Genomic DNA, 17,815 nt, shown 5'->3' on the forward strand with positions numbered 1-17,815 from the left:
GTTGCCTATTGGGATACCTCACGCAGGTGGTGTATAGCACTAACAAGCTGATGAACCAACGAAAGTATGATTTGAAACTATTCAAGAGTCTATAGAAGTGAAAGTGTGCCTAGCACAAGTGCCAAGGTACCGGCAAAGTCGAGCAGCATTACATTACCTGTTCCTTTTGATGAACTCGAGCCACTAGAGGAGGAGCCCGTCTCAGAGCTAGTCCCACTATTCTGAGAGGTACCAGCTACCGTGGTGGATTTCGAGGAAGACGTTCTAGCGGTGTTGGAAGTGCCTCCAGAAGTTGTTCTTGTGGCTGCTCCAGATATTACATCGCCAATGCTCAGTTGAGGAGTGTCCTTAATGTCACCGGTCCAGCAGTATCTTTCAAAACATCTTTTGCACTCCTTCGACTGTTCCTCATCAAGTCTCTCTTGTTGTCTTCTAATGATGGCACATCCTACACAGGTAGGCCACTCTCTATCGTTTGTGTAGTTACCGCGAGAGGAAACCTCAAACCCATTCTGAATGATGTTGCGGGCATCTTCCTCGTCGTAACTCATCTTGTAAGTCGAGAAATTGGAGTTGTGTGAATGAGGGCTGTTGGGCATGTAAACGACAAGTGGAACATCGGTAGCCTTCCAGCCACTGTCATGGAAAGCAACAAGGTCCGATAAGTTTTTGGCATCGCACCCGAAGAAGACGGGCCTTTCATTGAGACCACCACGGAGGAAGTCTTGAGTAGAAGGGATATAAGGAAATGGGGTTCCACGTCCTTGTTTTGCAAATTGTCTCAAGAAAGTATGGACAAACGAGGTACCGTTTGGCCAGTTTTGTTCGGTATCGGCAGAGTTGTCGAACCCAAAGATCACATCAACATTTCTTTCCCTTTGTATAAGTGGGTATAGAGGGACATTTTGTTGATCTTCACCTCCGTCCACTAAATGCAAACTGCTGTCGTTGAGTATCAATTCCAGATTGCCAAAGTCTGTTTTGTAGAAAGGGTTCGGCTTGTGAACAGCAATGTCAACCTCGTTCTTCAGAAGCGGCTTGAGAATCATCTCGATAATTCTTTTAAGCGCCCAGTTGAGATCGGTCCCGGGTAAGCGAAGAAGACCTTGGTTAAAAAGCGACGACAGCGTACCCATCATAAAACCTGCGTTATCAAAATGAGATATACACTCATCGTTCACAGGCTTGCCTCCCTCAAGCTCACTACCCATGTAGGCGATATTGACGAAACTATGAAGACTAGGATCCCATGAACCTAGCTCGTTGGGGGAGATCTCGTACACCGTGGAGTTCTCGTTGATAATTATCGTGTTGGGATTACGCCCGTTGGCAATCAAAATTGGGTATGGCATCGAATGGTTTTTGTAGCTGTCCAACTCTTTGATTCCACTCCAAGTAAGATTCTCTCCACCACGAGGGTGGGAGTCCTCGTTGAAGAATTGCAGCGACAATGCTCTCCCCCAAACGTCTGTCAAGGACGTAGGAAAACCAAATTCCTCTTTTCTGTCCAAAGCATCTGAAAGCGCATTATAGTAAATCACGTTTCTCACCACATTCAAGCCCGCAGGGTTGAAGATCAGGTCCTCCAAATTCCAGATGCCACTTTTTGGTTCCAAAATGTCTGCCACCGAGATCCAATCGTTGAGAACAAGCGTACCCACAAGCCAGCCGCCCCCAGAAAGACCCGTGAGGTACGAAGAACTCTGCAAGAGCCCACCCAACCCACTCAGAGTAGAGTCTTTGTATCTGTTGTCGAGCGCCAAAAGCTCCCCTGCTCCACAGAGCATAGCACGGTACCCGCCACCACTGAAAGCCAACCCTATGGAAATATTGTGCTTATCCTTGTTGTCGTTTATGAATTTTTCAGCGTCAAAGTCTGGGATCTGTGCAACATTGTCCAAGAAATCTATCAAGTTCTCATTGGTGACGGCATTTCTTTGCAAAATATACTCTGCCTCGGCCTCATTGAGGCTGGAGGCGTTTCGAACAATATCAAAATCCGGACACAGCGTCTGTCTTGGAGCATAGGCGTAGCCGTTGTCTGTGCTTGTATCCGAGGCGGGGATGCCAAAGGTAGACACTGTCGTAGAGCTTGACTCTGAAGACGAGGAACTCGACTCTGGAGCCGAGGAACTGGAACTGGAGCTTGAACTGGAACCGGAACTCGAGGAGGTGTCGTCGTCTCCACTGTCAAACGGCCATATTGCTTGGGTGGTGGTTAGAAGCGCCAACAAGGCACATGCATTCAACCACATTGAGCTGATATCAAAAACCCTTGGGAATTAGAGTTGGTGTCTGAATTGCGAGCTTTTAAACAAGGTTAGGCAAAAGTTCACTACGGACACGGAGAGGAAATGAAAAATGTATACTAGCGATGTTGCTGCTGCAGAGTCGGCTATGTACATGGCTAACCTTTGCAAGGTGAAATAGTGCGATTTCCCCAGATGGGGAAGTCCTCACTTGTTTGTGTATATTTAGCACTTTTCGCAGCCACATACTGCTCCATACTTGTTAGAAAGGGCCCTGCCAAGCTGAAGCAATTATGGCGATTGGAAGACTCGTGATCATAGGCATTTTGAGGGGAAACTTTGCATCCTAGAAATTGCCTGGTGACCTCTCAGACTTATCCTGGGAAACTCTTGCTTAGAACACTTGCTTCCTGACAATAGCACGGCTAAGCCAAGGGACCCTGAGGCGATCAAGTTCTGCAGCAAGCTCCGGATAATCGCAATACTTCAGTTTAATTGGAACTGGGGACATATCATCAGAAAGCTTGTTGTGGAGTTGGTGTGATATCACTTGTGGCTCGAGATTCTAAAAAAATCTGTAAAAGATGATTACTTGGGTGTTCATGATGAACAGAGCAGGTTTAACACAAAATGACAAAACTTCTGGTACTTACTCTACATGATGATCTAAACACAAAAACACTATAATATATCTATTTATACATTTGTCAAGACAAGGCAACTCGTTGCATTCATTGCACTCGTTGCGCTGTTCGTGACAGTATAAAAAAGAGAGCAACAAACAACAATTTTTTTTTTTTCTAAATTTAAATTCTCTTTTCAAATCAATCAGAGGATCTGTACAAGCGGTGTAATGGTCATCATGACGAATCGTCACTCTATTATCGTATATGGTCGTTGTGTGAGTCTATATGCGAAACCTTTTCGGTTTCTCCTCTCTATTGCGAACAGAGCTCTAGGCTTGTTCTACCATATGGACCGTTCCTCTAAGAGCAGTCTATGTCTAATGTACAGTTTATCCCAAAGTTGTAGCTTGGAGCCAGCGTGGCGCTTACTCGGCCATTTCAACGTCCTCGGTCTCAGCGACCTTGTCACCATCAGTCATCTCAGGTTCCTCACTCTCAATAGCAATGTCGATCTTGTCAGCGTCCTTGTTCACTTCAACACCCTCGTTGGGAAGAATCATCTCCAACTCACCATTGGCCAAGAATTTGGCCTTGATCTCGTCGGCCTTGATGATCTTGTCGAAGACGAAGTGCTTTTCAAATTGAATCTCTCTGTTCTTGAACTCCTTGATGAGGTCCTGAGCGTCCTCGACGACCTCATCCTCTTCGTCAGAGTCGGATTCAGAATCCGATGAGGAAGAAGAAGAGGAAGAAGAAGATGATGAGTCGGAATCAGACTCGGACTCGGAATCGGACTCGGAATCGGACTCAGACTCAGATGATGAGCTGGACAGCGAAGACGAACTCAGAGAGCCATCGGCACTCTCATATTCTTCATCATTTTCGTCATCCTCCTCGGCAACCTCCTCCTCAGCAGCCTTGGCCTCCTTCTCAGCATCAGCAGCTTCGAGAGCCTCGGCAATTCTGTCAACTTCAGAGATCTCTTCCTCATCATCTTCGGCCTCAACCTCAGACTCCTCGCCGGTGAAGTTGAACTTACCAGTGATCACCAACTCGTTTTGAGCCTTCTGAAAGTTGATTTTAAGATCTTCCTTGATCAAAGATGGCAACCTAAGGTTCAACTTGTAAGTGTTGTCGTCAAGCTCCACAACCTCGCAGTCCTTGGAGTTCTTCAAGTCCTTCGTCAAGTCAATAACGTCAAATTCATCGTCGGAGTCGTTAGCTTTAAGCAAGTGTTCGTCGTCAGAGTCGTATGCCATCAACTCCTCGTCGGTGGAGTCGTTGTCGCTGTCGTAACGGTCGGGCAAGTCGAATCTGTGTCTGTAGATGGTGATGCCTTCGTCATCAGAGGAGTCAGAGTCGGAGGTGTAGTCGTCGTAATGTTCAATGTCTTTTGCGTCAATGGCGATATCGTCGTCATCAGAAGATTCGTCATCAGAGGAGTCATAGTCCAGGCCAACTTCAAAGAAGATGTCGTCGCCGTCGTCATCGCTCAGTGACTGCAAAACAGACTCCTCATCGCTGGACTCGAGTTCTTCAGCAAACGACTGTCTGACACCCTCCAACTCATCGGAAGAGTCGATGTCAAGGTCGGTGACGCTGTCGTCGTCGGCCTCGCCCGACAAAAGGTACAAAGTATTCTGGAGGTCCTCGAGCTCGCTGTCGAATTCAACGTCGATCTCGGATTCAGAGCCAGAGGCCTCGGAAACGTCGGAGCTCAAGTCAGACTCCAGATCGGACTCCAGGTCGGAAGCAGCCACAAGCAGCAAAGCGGCCTTGTCCAACTCGGAGTCGGAGTCGGAGTCCGAAGCATCCTCGGATCCAGACTCGCTGTCGTAATAGCGCACCAAGTCGTCGTTGACGTCTCTGAGAGCACCGTCTGCCTCCAAATAGTCCAAGGCTTCTTCGGCAAGAAGGTCATTTACATCAATCACAGAGTCGGCCTCATCATCGCTTTCGTCACTGTCGTCATCGCTGTTAGCAATGAGGAAAATTTCCTCCATAGCATCGTCATCAGCACCCTCATCATAAATAGACTCAACGTCGTCCTCGTCGTTGTTGTCGAGGTCAAATTCGTAGACTTCCTCATCTTCATCTGGCGAGGCGCAGACTTCGTATTCGCTCTCAGAGCTACCCTCCTCTTCAGTCTCTGGCTCCTCAATGTACACTTTACTGTTGGAAGGCTGTGGGTAGTAGTACCTTCTGTGGCCCCCACGGCGGTGGTGAGGGTTGGCTCCTCTTCTTCTAATATTTCTGTTTGTCCTGCTGCCTCTTGCGCTTCTGAAAGATTTGCTGTTGTATCTCTGCTTGGGCAACATGGTAGAAATTCAGTGAAAAAGATAGTTGGTCAAATGCAAATAGCGCAGCTGGGGCTTCTTATAGGAACTGAAAAAATTGCTGCGAAAAGTGTCCTGCGATGAGGTGCGGCGCGAGCGTCTCTTTTTGCCATTACGCGGTGAGAGTTCTCTCTCGCTGCTGGCAGACCTGTATACCGGGCGTTATGGATGCTTCCAACCAGCTCTCTAACGTTCCAAAGGATTCGGTATATTTCGATTGAAATGCACTTTTTTTTTGTTCGTTCGGATGTATGCTGCGGCTGTTGAATGAAGTGTAAGCAAAAGCGTCTCTATGTATGGTCCAAGGAGAAGACTTCCAAAAAAAGATCAACGGTTTGAGGGTGGCGGCTGGGGCTGGCTAGAAGCTGGTGAGGCAATTTGCAGCCACTTCAATTGGCAGTGTATGAACAGGGAGGACCCTTTGGAGTGAGCTCTGATGTGTTTGAAATCTGTAAAGCCTCTATTTCGGTGGCCACATTTGGACTTCCTCGCTTGATATGTGGAATGGTACCTCGGTGCAATTCCAGCTCTAGCCTGTTATCAATATTGTAGTGATTGCGAAATAGGTGTCTTACGATTGCATGTCAGGGTTATTTCAAGTTGTTAGAGTATAAAGGAGTACGAGTTGCATGATATTTGCCGGGAGTGGATGATTAGAAAGATTGTCATTGAGCCTCTGAATTGTCGTGAAAATGGTTCTGTTGAGGCATCCAAGTGACTGTTGGTTGAGGAGTCAGAGTGAAACGCGGAGCTGGTGAATGTTGCAGCTACCCTATAGAATGCTCTCTGAGAGCTCTAAATCAGAGATTCAGACCAGAGACTTGGTGAAGATTGGGCCCTTCTTGAACACCCTCAAATTTGGCGGTTCTTTGCGCAAAGTTACACTCCCTGTACTAGACTCATTTATGCAAATTTCCAAGATGTGTGAGAGAGTGTTTTTTTCCTTCTTTTTCTCAGAAGCTCTCTAACATCACTTCTAAGCGGTCTTCGTGTCGAGTTGCCACAACCCTCTTGGTGCAAAAGGTGATGCACTTGCACTTGTCCCGTATCAAAGACCATTAAATTGGTTGATTAACAGAGTGAGCCGACAATTCCAATTTTTTTAACGAAGAGAGATTAATTTCTACCAGGCATCAACCAGAAGGCAATATGTCGGCCAGACTGGGGCATATATCTAAATCAATCAATGTAGGTAGATGGTAGACTGAAGAGTGCACAGTAACAGGGGGTTACCCGGCCGCGGGTGGCGCGACTATATAAGAATGATTTTCCCTGCCACCCTTCCTTCCCCAACCAAATCTCTTTGCCATTTGGCTTAGATCAAGTGTAGTATCTGTTCTTCTCAGTGTAACAGCTGAGACGTCATCATTGATGACTTTACATTATTATGAGATTTTTGGACTTTCCGGGGCCGGGACCGATGGGCTTGCTCACACCTGGCTCCACAGTGTCGTTACCATTGCACACCTCGGTTTCTGACGCAACCAAGTGCCCGCTGTGAGGTCATAGCGTGCGTTTGGTGAAGATGCAAATGTCCCTCGATCAGTAGCAAGATGGGCCACTCGTCGAGCCTACATGTTCCTGATTCTTTGAGAACGTAATGGGATGTGTGATGACGATGCGGCCTCTTGGAGTTCGGCATCATCCCTCCCACAATCACCCATCAAGTAAGCACACCAAGAGCATAAGGTGATCTGTAATATTAGTACAGTCTTCATGTTTGATAGCCTACCCTTAGTTCTTTTCCCGCCCTCTACAGTTCACACCTTAGGTCATGGCGCGCATTGTGGTATAATGATAGTAACTACATCACCATATCCACGAGATACCCATTAAAGTCACCATGCCTACAACTTCGGCAGCTTCAGAGCTGTCGTTGCATTCCTTAGGAGGAGGGCTTTTTCCCAGACTACTGCGACATCGCACCAACGCAGATTCCGCCAGCTCAGTAGGAGTCCTTCTGCGAGCTTCACCACAGACCCTAAGTCGTGAACTCGAGGCTGATTCGCTTCTGATGGATATAGGAGAACCCCATGATCTTTTCCACGTATTAGGATCAGATACGACATCGGTGCGAAAAGGAAGTGAAGATAATGAAGTCGATTTGAGTTCTGGCTCGTGGCCCACAGTGGAGCTAAAGGAGGAGATCTTGGCTCAAATGAGCGACCTACGACATCAGGACACTGCAGAATACGTTCCCAAGGATCCTCAAAATAAAAAGTTCAAGTACCTTGACATGTATCAGAATTTGGCCAGGGCAGGTTCCCTGACAGATACCTTTAATCTATCAGCTCTAGATGATTTCAACCAGTACGTGAAGAAGGCTGAAATCAACGATACCATCCAGCAGCAGCTTCGACAGAACCAGCTCAAACGCGATAAGAACATGCTTTCCATAGTTCGGTCTTCAGACTTGAACGAGAAATTCTGCCCATTTGGCGCAGATGAATCAACGGGGTCACCTCTGAAGAACACTTTCAAACTCCGGTATCCATGGAACCATCATTCTTCATACGATCGGGAGAAACAGGTTCAAAATCCATCAGACTTTTCTGAGCTAAATGTAGCTGGCGGCACCTCAGATGAAAATGCAAGGGGCGAACAGAAGGGACGGTACTTGGAACGTAAGCTAGAGGTGAGACACTTGCAAATGATCTCTTTCGGAGGTACGCTAGGTGTGGGTTTGTTCTTGAATTGCGGCAAAGCATTCACTATTGCTGGAGGTTTCGGCACAGTTCTTGCATTCCTAATAGTTGGAGCGATTGTTCTCGCGACGTTGGTATGCTTCTGTGAGATGGTCACGTTCGTATCAGTTGTTGATGGTGTATCTGGTCTCAGCTCACGTTTTGTCGATGAAGCGTTTGGCTTCGCTACTGGTTGGCTTTATTTCTTGAGTTTTGCGCTAGGTTTGGCCGGTGAAATAGTTGCCGCTGTGATCCTTCTCACGTACTTTCCCGATCTAGAGGTCAGTACTAAGAAGGGCTCTGTGGTGGGCTTTGTCACGCTTTTCTTGTTATTTTGTTTGCTAAGCAATTTGTTCGACATAAGAGTTTTTGGCGAAATAGAGTACTGGTCTAGTGTGGTCAAGATGGTGGTTACGCTAATCATGATTATTGTGATGATAGTCATTAATAGAGGCGGTCTTGGCTCACAAGGCGTTGTCGGCTTCAAATACTGGCAACGTCTGAAGTCTGATTTTGAGCATAACCTAATATTTGGACTCTTTCGTCCTACCTTCGATCTTGACGATGATGGCATGTCTCCCGGCAACGAGGGAATCGGAGGTGACTTGGGCCGCTTTATGTCGCTCTTGACAGCTATAGTGATTGCCTCATATTCATACAGTGGAACTGAGATCGTCTGCATTGCTGCGTGTGAAGCAAAAAACCCCAGGAAGGCTTTGCCGTCTGCCACAAGGAGAGTGTTCTGGAGAATCCTCATTTTTTACGTGATTGCTATTTTTGTTGTATCACTTAACATTTACGCTGGCGACCCAAGACTCTTACGTTACTATTCAGGCACCACAGGTGTAAATCCAAGTACCTTTGACGATAACTACGCTGTGAAATATGTGGGAGGAAACAACTGTCACTTGTCCTCTGAGGTGATAGGAGGTGTTCCGAATGGGTCGCAAAGCCCCTGGACGGTAGCATTCCAAAGTGTGGGACTTTGTAATTGGAGTGCTGTTCAGAATGGGTTCTTGGTATTTTTTGCATTGTCATGTGGGAATGCACAGCTATACGTTGCGTCAAGAACAGTCTACTCGTTGGCGCTTCAAAGAAAAGCCCCAGCCTTTCTAATGAACTGTAATCGTTTTGGAATCCCGTATTGCGCCGTCCTTCTATCTTTTATGTTTGGACTTCTCGCTTATACGTGTGTTTCTGAGCTGGCAACCTTGGTGTTCCAGAACCTCACTAGCGTGATCTCCTCATCTGGTGTCTTTGTTTGGTTTGCCATATGTCTCTCCTTCATACGCTTTTATTATGGGTTGAGAAAGAGACCCGACATTATCGGCAGAAACGACAAATCGTATCCTTACAAGTCTCCGCTCCAGCCACTCAGCGCCATTGTGGGGCTTGTTGGATCTGCGGTAATTTTGCTTTGCATGGGGTATGTTGTCTTTTTAGCCGGGCAATGGGATGTGATGTTCTTCTTCTCCAGCTACGGTACTTTGATTCTAGTTGCGTTGCTCTTTATCGGCTACAAAATCGTTAACGGTACTCGCATTCTCAGTCTCGAGGAGCTAGACTACGACTCGGGTAGAAGAGAACATGATATTTACATATGGGACGGAGGAAAGGAGCATAATACTCGAAACTACAAGGAATGGCCTCGAAGAATACTAGGCCATTTGGCCTAAGCCTTGATATTACATTTTTACTGAAACGGTTGAAAATAATTATGTCCAAAAGAGTAATTAGCTCGATTTGGTCCCTGAGTTTAGTGCAGGCCACAGCACCTTTTTTCGACTCGTCTGTTCGATATAAATCGTCGAACACGGAAAGCTATAAAACTCTGCACAATCGCCACAATTCCCCTTTATCCTACTAGTTTTTAGTAATAGACAATCATGTCGTGGATTCTCACCGAGGAGTTTCTCCATGGCCGAATCATCAAGCCATTTCTTCCCTTTGATAAACACCCCACATTGAAGAACGACAATTTCCGTAACTTGTATCCTGGTGATGAAGTATTCGTGTTTGAAACGAAACAAAACAAATGGGCTAGAGGTTATTCCTTGACAAGACCGTTTCCTAGCGATTTCACCATAACTTCCGTCAATTTGGACGAGTTGCCAGGCTTGAATAGGCAAATAGTCGTGTTTCCCTTGAAGTACATGAAAGTCGTGGAGAAAGTCCCATTGAATATGATTAACGCTGAAGATGAGTTCAATAACGTTCACAGAAGTCTGAACTTGGCTCCCACCTTGAAAGAAACCGAGCAGTACGTCGCAACGGCTGTAAGTGACCCTGGGGTAATTGCCAGCTCCAATGGTTCATCGAACGAGAGAAAGACCCAGCCGCCTCCATTGCCCTTTGAGACCTTTACTTTTGCCAACGACTTGGTTGAGGAAATCACCTACACTTTGAATTTGCTCACGTCTCACATTTATGCCATGTACTCGATTGGCGAGTTTCGGCTTTTCACGAAGCTCACTGAGTTGTACGTGGAATTGGACGAGACGAGAGTGAAATTGACTCATGGAGATTTGACAAGAGACGAGGTGCAGATCACCGAGGAAACTGCAAGTCAGCTTTTGAGCACCATTCCTAAACTGCTTGCTTCTAAGGCCTCTAGGCTCAACGACAAGTCCTACGACTTGGAGAATAGGAATACTGATGTTAATGGATATAAAGCAATTTTGGCAAGAGATGCGTTCAACGGAGACTTGTTGTCGTTGAAGAACTCTACTCCTGCGCTCATGGCTCTTTACCAGCAGTATTGCGCTTTGCTTCCCAAATTCCCCATCAACGCTCACAACAAACGAGAGGATTATCTTCTTGATTCGTTGCCCAATAAAAAGCTTACTCATGGCTCGCCTTCGCACATTCTCGTCGACTTCAAGTCGGTCAGTGGATCTTCTCAGTATCAGCCCCCAGGTTTTGCAGGCATGATAGCCTACATGTACGTGAGAAACACCCAGAGAAGGTTAACCGAGGCGTTTGCTGTTCACACAGATACCGTGGATGAGTTAGTGTTTGTGGAGAAGATCAGTGCTGCGTTGTTTAGGAACATTCCTGCTAGTGAAGTTGAAAACCATAGAGTCTACTTGGTAGCTGTCTTGGTCGAGCAGCTTGACTTGCCCCAGAAAGAAGGGGGAGCCGTGAAGATCGAGCGAATCAATAAGGGTGTCGCTGCCGGCGTTACTGATATCACTAGAGTCTTTTCAAGAAATCTGGGCTCCTTGGCGTCTGGCGAGTCTCATCAATTTGCCATCAACTTGTTTGGCTCCTATGTATCCAACAAGAGTCTGTCAGTGGACTCTTCAAAGATTGATAACAATGGATGGGGTGAGCTCATTGATCGTATTATCAAAGGTTCCAACCACGGCGTTGCAGTCAACCCTAGAGCTGAAAAGTTAGTGGTATCTGTGAAGGAGTTTAGACACCAGCTTGTTGGCGATAGTGCTGAGACTGAGTCCCTCGACATTAGAAGCAATGATGCCTCTATGAAGACAGCGCCCATTGCTAAGATCAAACCAATTTTTTACGATCCTCTTGCCGAAAACTACGAAAGAATTTACCTTAAAATGGGTAAGGTGAGTATGCTGTATCCTACTAACAAGAACGATTTGTTGACATTTGAGGTCAGCGCTCCGAATAATGATTCCATCTCTTTCGCTAAGGCATCGAATCAGATTGAAAAGCCCAAGTGGCAGTTTGTTTCTGTCACAACAAACGAGGTGATCGGTGAGATCGTGAAAGTGAATGGGATTTCTCTCAAGGGGCATGGCCGCAAACCACCAAAGCAGGATTCACTCCATCTTTCGATGTATGTAAATGGAGTTATTGCCGGTGAAGCTGACATATTGTACAAATCAGGCAATCGCTTAGTTGAGTTCAATAAGCCTGAGAGCCAGGTTATTGATGTCATCTCTGTCTCTTCGAAGAAGACTATTGCTCAAGTCGACATCCACACAACGTACATTGGGAAAATCTTCAACAGCGAGATTGCAATTGACAACTTGTTACAGAACAATCGTTTCTTCGTTGGCACTCAGGCTGGCTTGGACGATCTTACGCAAACTTTGCTTGACTTCTGCAAATTGGACATTGCTTCTTTGGTGAAATTCTTCGCAGAGTCCTTGACACGTATCTTTGAGATTATCCACAGATCCTTGACTGCTACTGACGGACTCAACTACTCGAATGTGATGGCGACTGCGTTTAAGGCATTGGTACACTTGCTTGATACTAATTTCGGCAAACGAGACCAATATGTGTTCATGTTCGACACCTATCTCAAGGAATACAAAAAGGACCCCGCGATCGGCCTCTTCATTTTAGAAAGGATGGCGGAGGTTTTTAGTCAGGTGGAGACAAACTGGAACGCAATGTCGAGGTCAGTTTGCCGTGTTCTTGTTTTGTTGACCAAGTTGGCCCTTGATCCAGTCACTGAAGTAAAGGATAAGTCTCCTTACTTGGAGAAGTTGAGTGATTTATATACCAGCGCCTCACACTTCTTAAAATTGCAAGCTGCAGCGCTTATAAACGATCAAATTTTGGTCATGGAGCTAGTTGACTTTGTCATGGCATTTGAGTCGCAGTTTCCTGATGGGAAGCTATTGAGCATTGTCATAAACTTCATTGACTCAATCAGTTTTAGAGGTGTTGGTGTTGACGACGAAGATGTCGTGGCGAAGAAAACGACTGCTGCTCTCAAAGAACACCGCTTTGTCATCACCAAGTTGCTAGTAATCTACAGACTCTTTAGCAGCAAAGCACCACGGAATATCAAGCAGATCAATCTTTTGGTCTCTCGAGCAGTTTATTGGTGTATGGAAATCTTCATGGGTCCTGTGGATATTCATGTCTCTAGGTTCGCTTGTTCGATCTTAAATTGTGTCTGTGATTTAATCTACAGAAACCTCGACATGACTGAGGTTAGAAAGATTGCATTGACTTTGAGCAAGTTCATCTTCCCAATGTCAAGAACGCTCATTCGCTACAATAAGTTTACAAGAGGTCATGACTACTTCAAACCGAAAAAAGCTTTCACGACCTTGTTCCCCAATAGTTATCCTTTCAAGGAGATATTCCTCGATGCAATCGTATCTGAAGAAGTCATTGTTGAAGTTCTTGTTGAGTTGACAGCAATTATATGTTACATCTGCCAGATTAAGAAGAAAGTTTCAGAGGACGAGCGCACTAATCAGGTTCTCAATTTGGAGGACGATTCCTTCTTCGACTCCTCAAAATATATGTCCTCCAATGGGTGGAATGAGAACATATTGACAGTTTTGCACGCTCTTTCGTTGATGAGACAAGGTAGATTCTTCCCGGAGGACAAATGGCTTTCATTCAGTGGTATCATTGCGGAGAGTAGCTTGCTGTGCTTGGAGATGCTCAAGCCATTCTTATTATCCACTGCTATCCCTCACCAGGAACAACCTGAATTGTTCGATAGATCTATTTGGGGCACCTATCTCAAATCATTGCTCAAACTCGCTGCCTTGCCGCCAGTCTCTATCGAGCATTTGTCCACAATTCCAAGAAAGGCTTGTTACAGCATCACAGGTGAAATGAGAGACAAGATCGCAGACATCATCAATGAAGTCTGGGATGCTTTGGCCTGGAATGCAACCGACGGTGACGTTGTAAGGTTCAATCTTACTAAATTTGGAGGCTATCAGGTGGAGTTCATCAACAGCGAATACGGCATTTTGCAAGACTTAATGCTTTTCGCCTTGCAGAGAAACCAGTCCTGTCAAATAGTTAGTATCAAGATCTTGTGGTCAATATTAGTTTCAGAGCACGTCTTGAGTAACACTATCGTTGACGTGGAAAAGGAGTGCTTGACTGGCTTGTACAACATTTACACCAGAAATGGGTACAAGCCGGGTTTACCAGAGCAGAACTACTTTATTGAACGTATGAAAGCAACAATTCGTTTGGACAGAGAGGATGTTGCCTATCCTTATATTGTCAAATTCGTTTCCAATATTGAGGGATTCTTGGATGTACTCAACGACTTGAACAGTGTCCCTGTGGGAATCGAATTCGAGGATGATCGGACATTCCATAAGTTGAACATCAACGCTTACTTGAAGCAGGCAAGTAGGCCTGAATTATTCCACTCTTTCATCAATCAAATGTATGAGGAGAATCTCAAGAAGAAGGATTATGTGCAAGCGGCGTTGAGTTTGGAGCTCTTAGCCTCCACGTATGAGTGGGATCACTACCTGATTCAACCAGCGTCATATAGACCGAAGTTTCCTGAACAGTCGTCATTTGAGAGAAAGGAGCATTTGACTAAGTTGATTGCTCACAACTATGTGAAAGGCAATAGTTTGGAGAGAGCCATTGATGTTTACAACGATTTACTTGATGCATACAGTGAGCACACGTATGATTTGAAGAGTTTTGCACTTGTTCACAATAAATTAGCAAAACTATACTTAGACTTGGAGTCTTCAGACAAGTTGAGTCCATCGTATTTCAGGGTGGCCTACATTGGTGCTGGTTTCCCTGCAAATATTCGTGGCAAAGAGCAAATCATTGAAGGCCAGCCTTTCGAGCACATTACCTCTGTTCACGAGAGAATGTTGAAAAGATATCCTGGAGCCAGAATCATCACTGATGACGAACAAGCTCGGGAAATCAAGGAGAAGAATCACACCGGAAGGTATTTGCATATCAATGCCGTGGAGCCAGTGTATGAAATCTCTGACAAATTGTTCAACACCTCCATTGGTGTCAGACAGTATGTGAAGAACAAGGACTTGAGATTCTTCTCGTCTCTAAGAAGAGTTGGCAACGCAAAGTCAGTTTTCGACTTGTGGACTGAAGAAGTCACTTATGAGACAACCCTTTCGTTCCCAACCTTGATGAATAGAAGTGACATCAAGAGTTCATCTGTGGTGAAATTGTCTCCCTTGGACAACGCCATCAGATCCATTATGAACAAGAATGATGACTTGCTGCAGTTGGAGAGCATGATTAACATTGCAGTTAAAGAAAAGGTTGACTTCAAGTCGCTCTTGAGTGACTTGAGTAGACACTTGGCTGGTACGGTTGACTCCCCGGTGAATGGAGGTGTTGGCCAGTACAGAGGGTTCTTCACTGATTCAAGGTATGCTGGGAAGCTGGAACATGCAGAGAACATGAGGTTGTTGAGGAATGCATTTAACGACTTAACCATGGTGTTGAGCAGGTGCTTACACCTTCACGGTGTCCTCATTCTTCCATCGATGAAAACCTCACAGAATGTCTTAGTGGAGTCCTTCAAATTGAATTTCAAGGATGAGATCGCAGAGTTGAAGATTGACACAAATTACGACGGAAGAAATTACGAATTCAACAGCAATACTCACACCAAAGATCGTCAGATGCCTGAGAGACCAAGCAGTCTGTCTGCTTATGGAGCCAGTTTGCAAAGATCTGTCAGTAGGCTGTCTTCGGCTGCTTCAAGCTCCACAGATCCTAGTCTCCAGAACAGTTACAGCTCGAGTCATGGTGGTTCACAGACCGGACAAAAGAGAACTGCGCTCAACTGGAGAAACGTTGCGCGTTAAAGGTAAATGAATACCGTATAGACATTTAACTTCCTTATGCCATTGCGCTCGCTTTTGCAGCCAGGTAAAGTAGTGGTAGTAGAAGTCGTGGGTGCACGGATGTAGTATCTGCGGAATCTCATAGTTAAAAATTTACTTCTCACTAATCTACCTTTCTCACATACATACCACCCATAAAACTCCTTACTTTTTAGCTATGTTCAAGTTTGCTGCCCGTGCCCTTCGTACTCCTGCCTTGAGAGCCCCAATCGTGAGCAAAGCTCCAGTGGCCTTTAGAGCTATGCAGCCAATCCGTTTTTACGCCGCTGCCCCAATCACTAAGGAGGAGGTCACCAACAGAGCTTTTGAAGCTTTGAAAACCATCGCTGCTTTGCAGGAGTCCAACATCTCCATCGAATCCGATTTCCAGAAAGATTTGGGCTTGGACTCCTTGGACACCGTCGAGGCGCTTGTTGCTTTGGAAGAGGAGTTTGACATTGAGATCCCAGACAAGATCTCCGATGAAATCAAGACGGTGGGCCAGGCTGTCGACTACATTTTCGAGGAAGAGCAGAAGTTGTAAGGTGGCGTGTTTCCAGCAAGCTGTGTATATACATTGGGAGCCCTAGGAACTCTCTGAAAGGCGACTGAAAGTGAATGTCAACAATAAAGAGTTGTAGAGCTATTTTTTAAGAGAACATGGAGTCAAGACTTGGCGATTACTCACGTTTACGCTTTGTGGTCTGCAACATTCTTATCTTCTCTTGCTCTTGTATAGTAGACTGCCCAATTTGACTCTGTTGCGGAGTTAAAGGCATTTTTTTTTCGGATTAGAGCACCCCACGAAATTTTTGACTTCACAATATCGACGGGATTCTAGGCTGTAACTATGTCTGAGAATCTATCAAATTCAATAATTTTGCATGATTCATGATAGTTTATTAGTGACGTCTATCATAGCGTCTATTATTGGCTAGTGAAGTGCAGGCTCATGATCCAGGCATCCCAGAAGCTACACAGACTTTTCAAAAACATTGTAGGTACATGATGAGCCTCATAGCCAAACAATCATCAGCGAGGGAAAACTTGACCGAAAATATACTCTTTATAGACATCTTTGACGATAAACCATTTGCTACCAGTTTACACGTGACCTCACATCGAGCTCTACGCATTTAGAACCATCACAAGGAACTACTGAGCCAAGATGATGACTAAGTCTGAGGAGGAAGAGCAAAATATGCTCAATGATCAAACTGAAGCTTTAAACTTGCTGCAAACAGATGAAGAGCATGGAGGTGAAGAATCCGGACCAGAGGAAGAAGACAATGGTGCCGTGGAGTACCCTGGGACTGTGTTGCAGGACCCACATCCACAGAGCATTGAAAACGACGCTGATTTGGCCGCTGAGTACCCTTCAGACTCCGAGTATTTGGACTTGATACATCTCAAGATTACCAGTTTGGAAGACTTAAACTTGAGCAGGTTCAAGAAGTTGGAGTCGCTTTGCTTGCGCCAGAATCTTATCACGTCAATTGGCGCAGTTGCAGATTTGCCGGTGGAGACGATGGAAGAGTTGGATTTTTACGACAACAGAATTAATCACATCAGCAGTAAAGTTAATCAGCTCGTGAACTTGAAAAACTTGGACTTCTCCTTCAATAATATCAAGAACATCAAAAACATCGATAAACTTGTGAATCTTGAAAACTTGTACTTTGTGCAAAATAAGATTAGAGAAATCAAGGGCATCGAAACTTTGCAGAAGTTACGCAATTTGGAGCTTGGAGGTAACAAGATTGAGGAAATCAATGAGGTGCTTCTAAAATTGCCCTCAATTGAGCAGTTGTGGTTGGGCAAGAATAGAATTGCTAAGTTCCAGAACTTGGATAACCTTGTGAACCTACGAGTTCTTTCAATCCAATCAAATAGAATCACTAAGTTGGAAGGGTTGGACAAATTGGTCAACTTAGAGGAGCTTTACGTATCACATAATGGCATTGAGAAGATCGAGAACTTGGACAAAAACACGAATTTGACTGTTTTGGACGTGACATCGAACAGGATCGAAAAGCTAGAAAACTTGTCTCATCTCAAGAAACTCACGGATTTCTGGTGCTCTTACAACAAAATCAGCTCATTCGAAGAGGTCCACAAGGAGTTAGGGGGCTTGCCCGAGCTCGATACAGTCTACTTCGAGGGAAACCCTTTGCATACAAGCAATCCTACAGCCTATAGGAGAAAGCTCCGTCTCAATTTGGGAAGCAGCATCACCAAGATCGATGCCACTTACGTCAAAGGGTGAGCTCCCAAAGTGCTATGAGAACGAACTGGACGTCTCCAAATCCTGGACTTTCCCAATTTCTTTCCTGAAATTACTGAAATGGCTCC

General features: G+C 45.4%; 6 protein-coding genes across 6 annotated transcripts; 4 read left to right on the forward strand and 2 right to left on the reverse strand. All coding sequences in view use genetic code 12, as the record gives it.

Moving 5' to 3' along the window:
* Positions 1 to 89: 89 nt before the first annotated feature.
* PLB5 (Plb5p) lies at positions 90 to 2,255 on the reverse strand (the record flags this gene model as incomplete). Its single annotated transcript, XM_029035670.2, has 1 exon — positions 90 to 2,255. One exon carries the CDS (start codon positions 2,253 to 2,255, stop codon positions 90 to 92), a length of 2,166 nt encoding a protein of 721 aa, XP_028890912.2.
* A 1,045-nt stretch (positions 2,256 to 3,300) lies between these two features.
* Positions 3,301 to 5,193, reverse strand: CJI96_0002155 (uncharacterized protein; the record flags this gene model as incomplete). Its single annotated transcript, XM_029035671.2, has 1 exon — positions 3,301 to 5,193. One exon carries the CDS (start codon positions 5,191 to 5,193, stop codon positions 3,301 to 3,303), a length of 1,893 nt encoding a protein of 630 aa, XP_028890913.2.
* Positions 5,194 to 7,225: 2,032 nt separating this feature from the next.
* SSY1 (Ssy1p) lies at positions 7,226 to 9,571 on the forward strand (the record flags this gene model as incomplete). The annotated part of the gene is made up of 1 exon (XM_029035672.2): positions 7,226 to 9,571. One exon carries the CDS (start codon positions 7,226 to 7,228, stop codon positions 9,569 to 9,571), a length of 2,346 nt encoding a protein of 781 aa, XP_028890914.2.
* A 210-nt stretch (positions 9,572 to 9,781) lies between these two features.
* On the forward strand, positions 9,782 to 15,445 carry DCK1 (guanine nucleotide exchange factor DCK1; the record flags this gene model as incomplete). The annotated part of the gene is made up of 1 exon (XM_029035673.2): positions 9,782 to 15,445. One exon carries the CDS (start codon positions 9,782 to 9,784, stop codon positions 15,443 to 15,445), a length of 5,664 nt encoding a protein of 1,887 aa, XP_028890915.2.
* A 196-nt stretch (positions 15,446 to 15,641) lies between these two features.
* Positions 15,642 to 16,007, forward strand: ACP12 (acyl carrier protein; the record flags this gene model as incomplete). Its single annotated transcript, XM_029035674.2, has 1 exon — positions 15,642 to 16,007. One exon carries the CDS (start codon positions 15,642 to 15,644, stop codon positions 16,005 to 16,007), a length of 366 nt encoding a protein of 121 aa, XP_028890916.2.
* Positions 16,008 to 16,631: 624 nt separating this feature from the next.
* SDS22 (type 1 protein phosphatase-activating protein SDS22) lies at positions 16,632 to 17,729 on the forward strand (the record flags this gene model as incomplete). Its single annotated transcript, XM_029035675.2, has 1 exon — positions 16,632 to 17,729. One exon carries the CDS (start codon positions 16,632 to 16,634, stop codon positions 17,727 to 17,729), a length of 1,098 nt encoding a protein of 365 aa, XP_028890917.2.
* Positions 17,730 to 17,815: the final 86 nt, after the last annotated feature.

The sequence above is a fragment of the Candidozyma auris genome, chromosome 2 (genome assembly GCF_003013715.1).
Source record: "Candidozyma auris chromosome 2, complete sequence".
NCBI classification, from domain to species: Eukaryota; Fungi; Ascomycota; class Pichiomycetes; order Serinales; family Metschnikowiaceae; genus Candidozyma; species Candidozyma auris.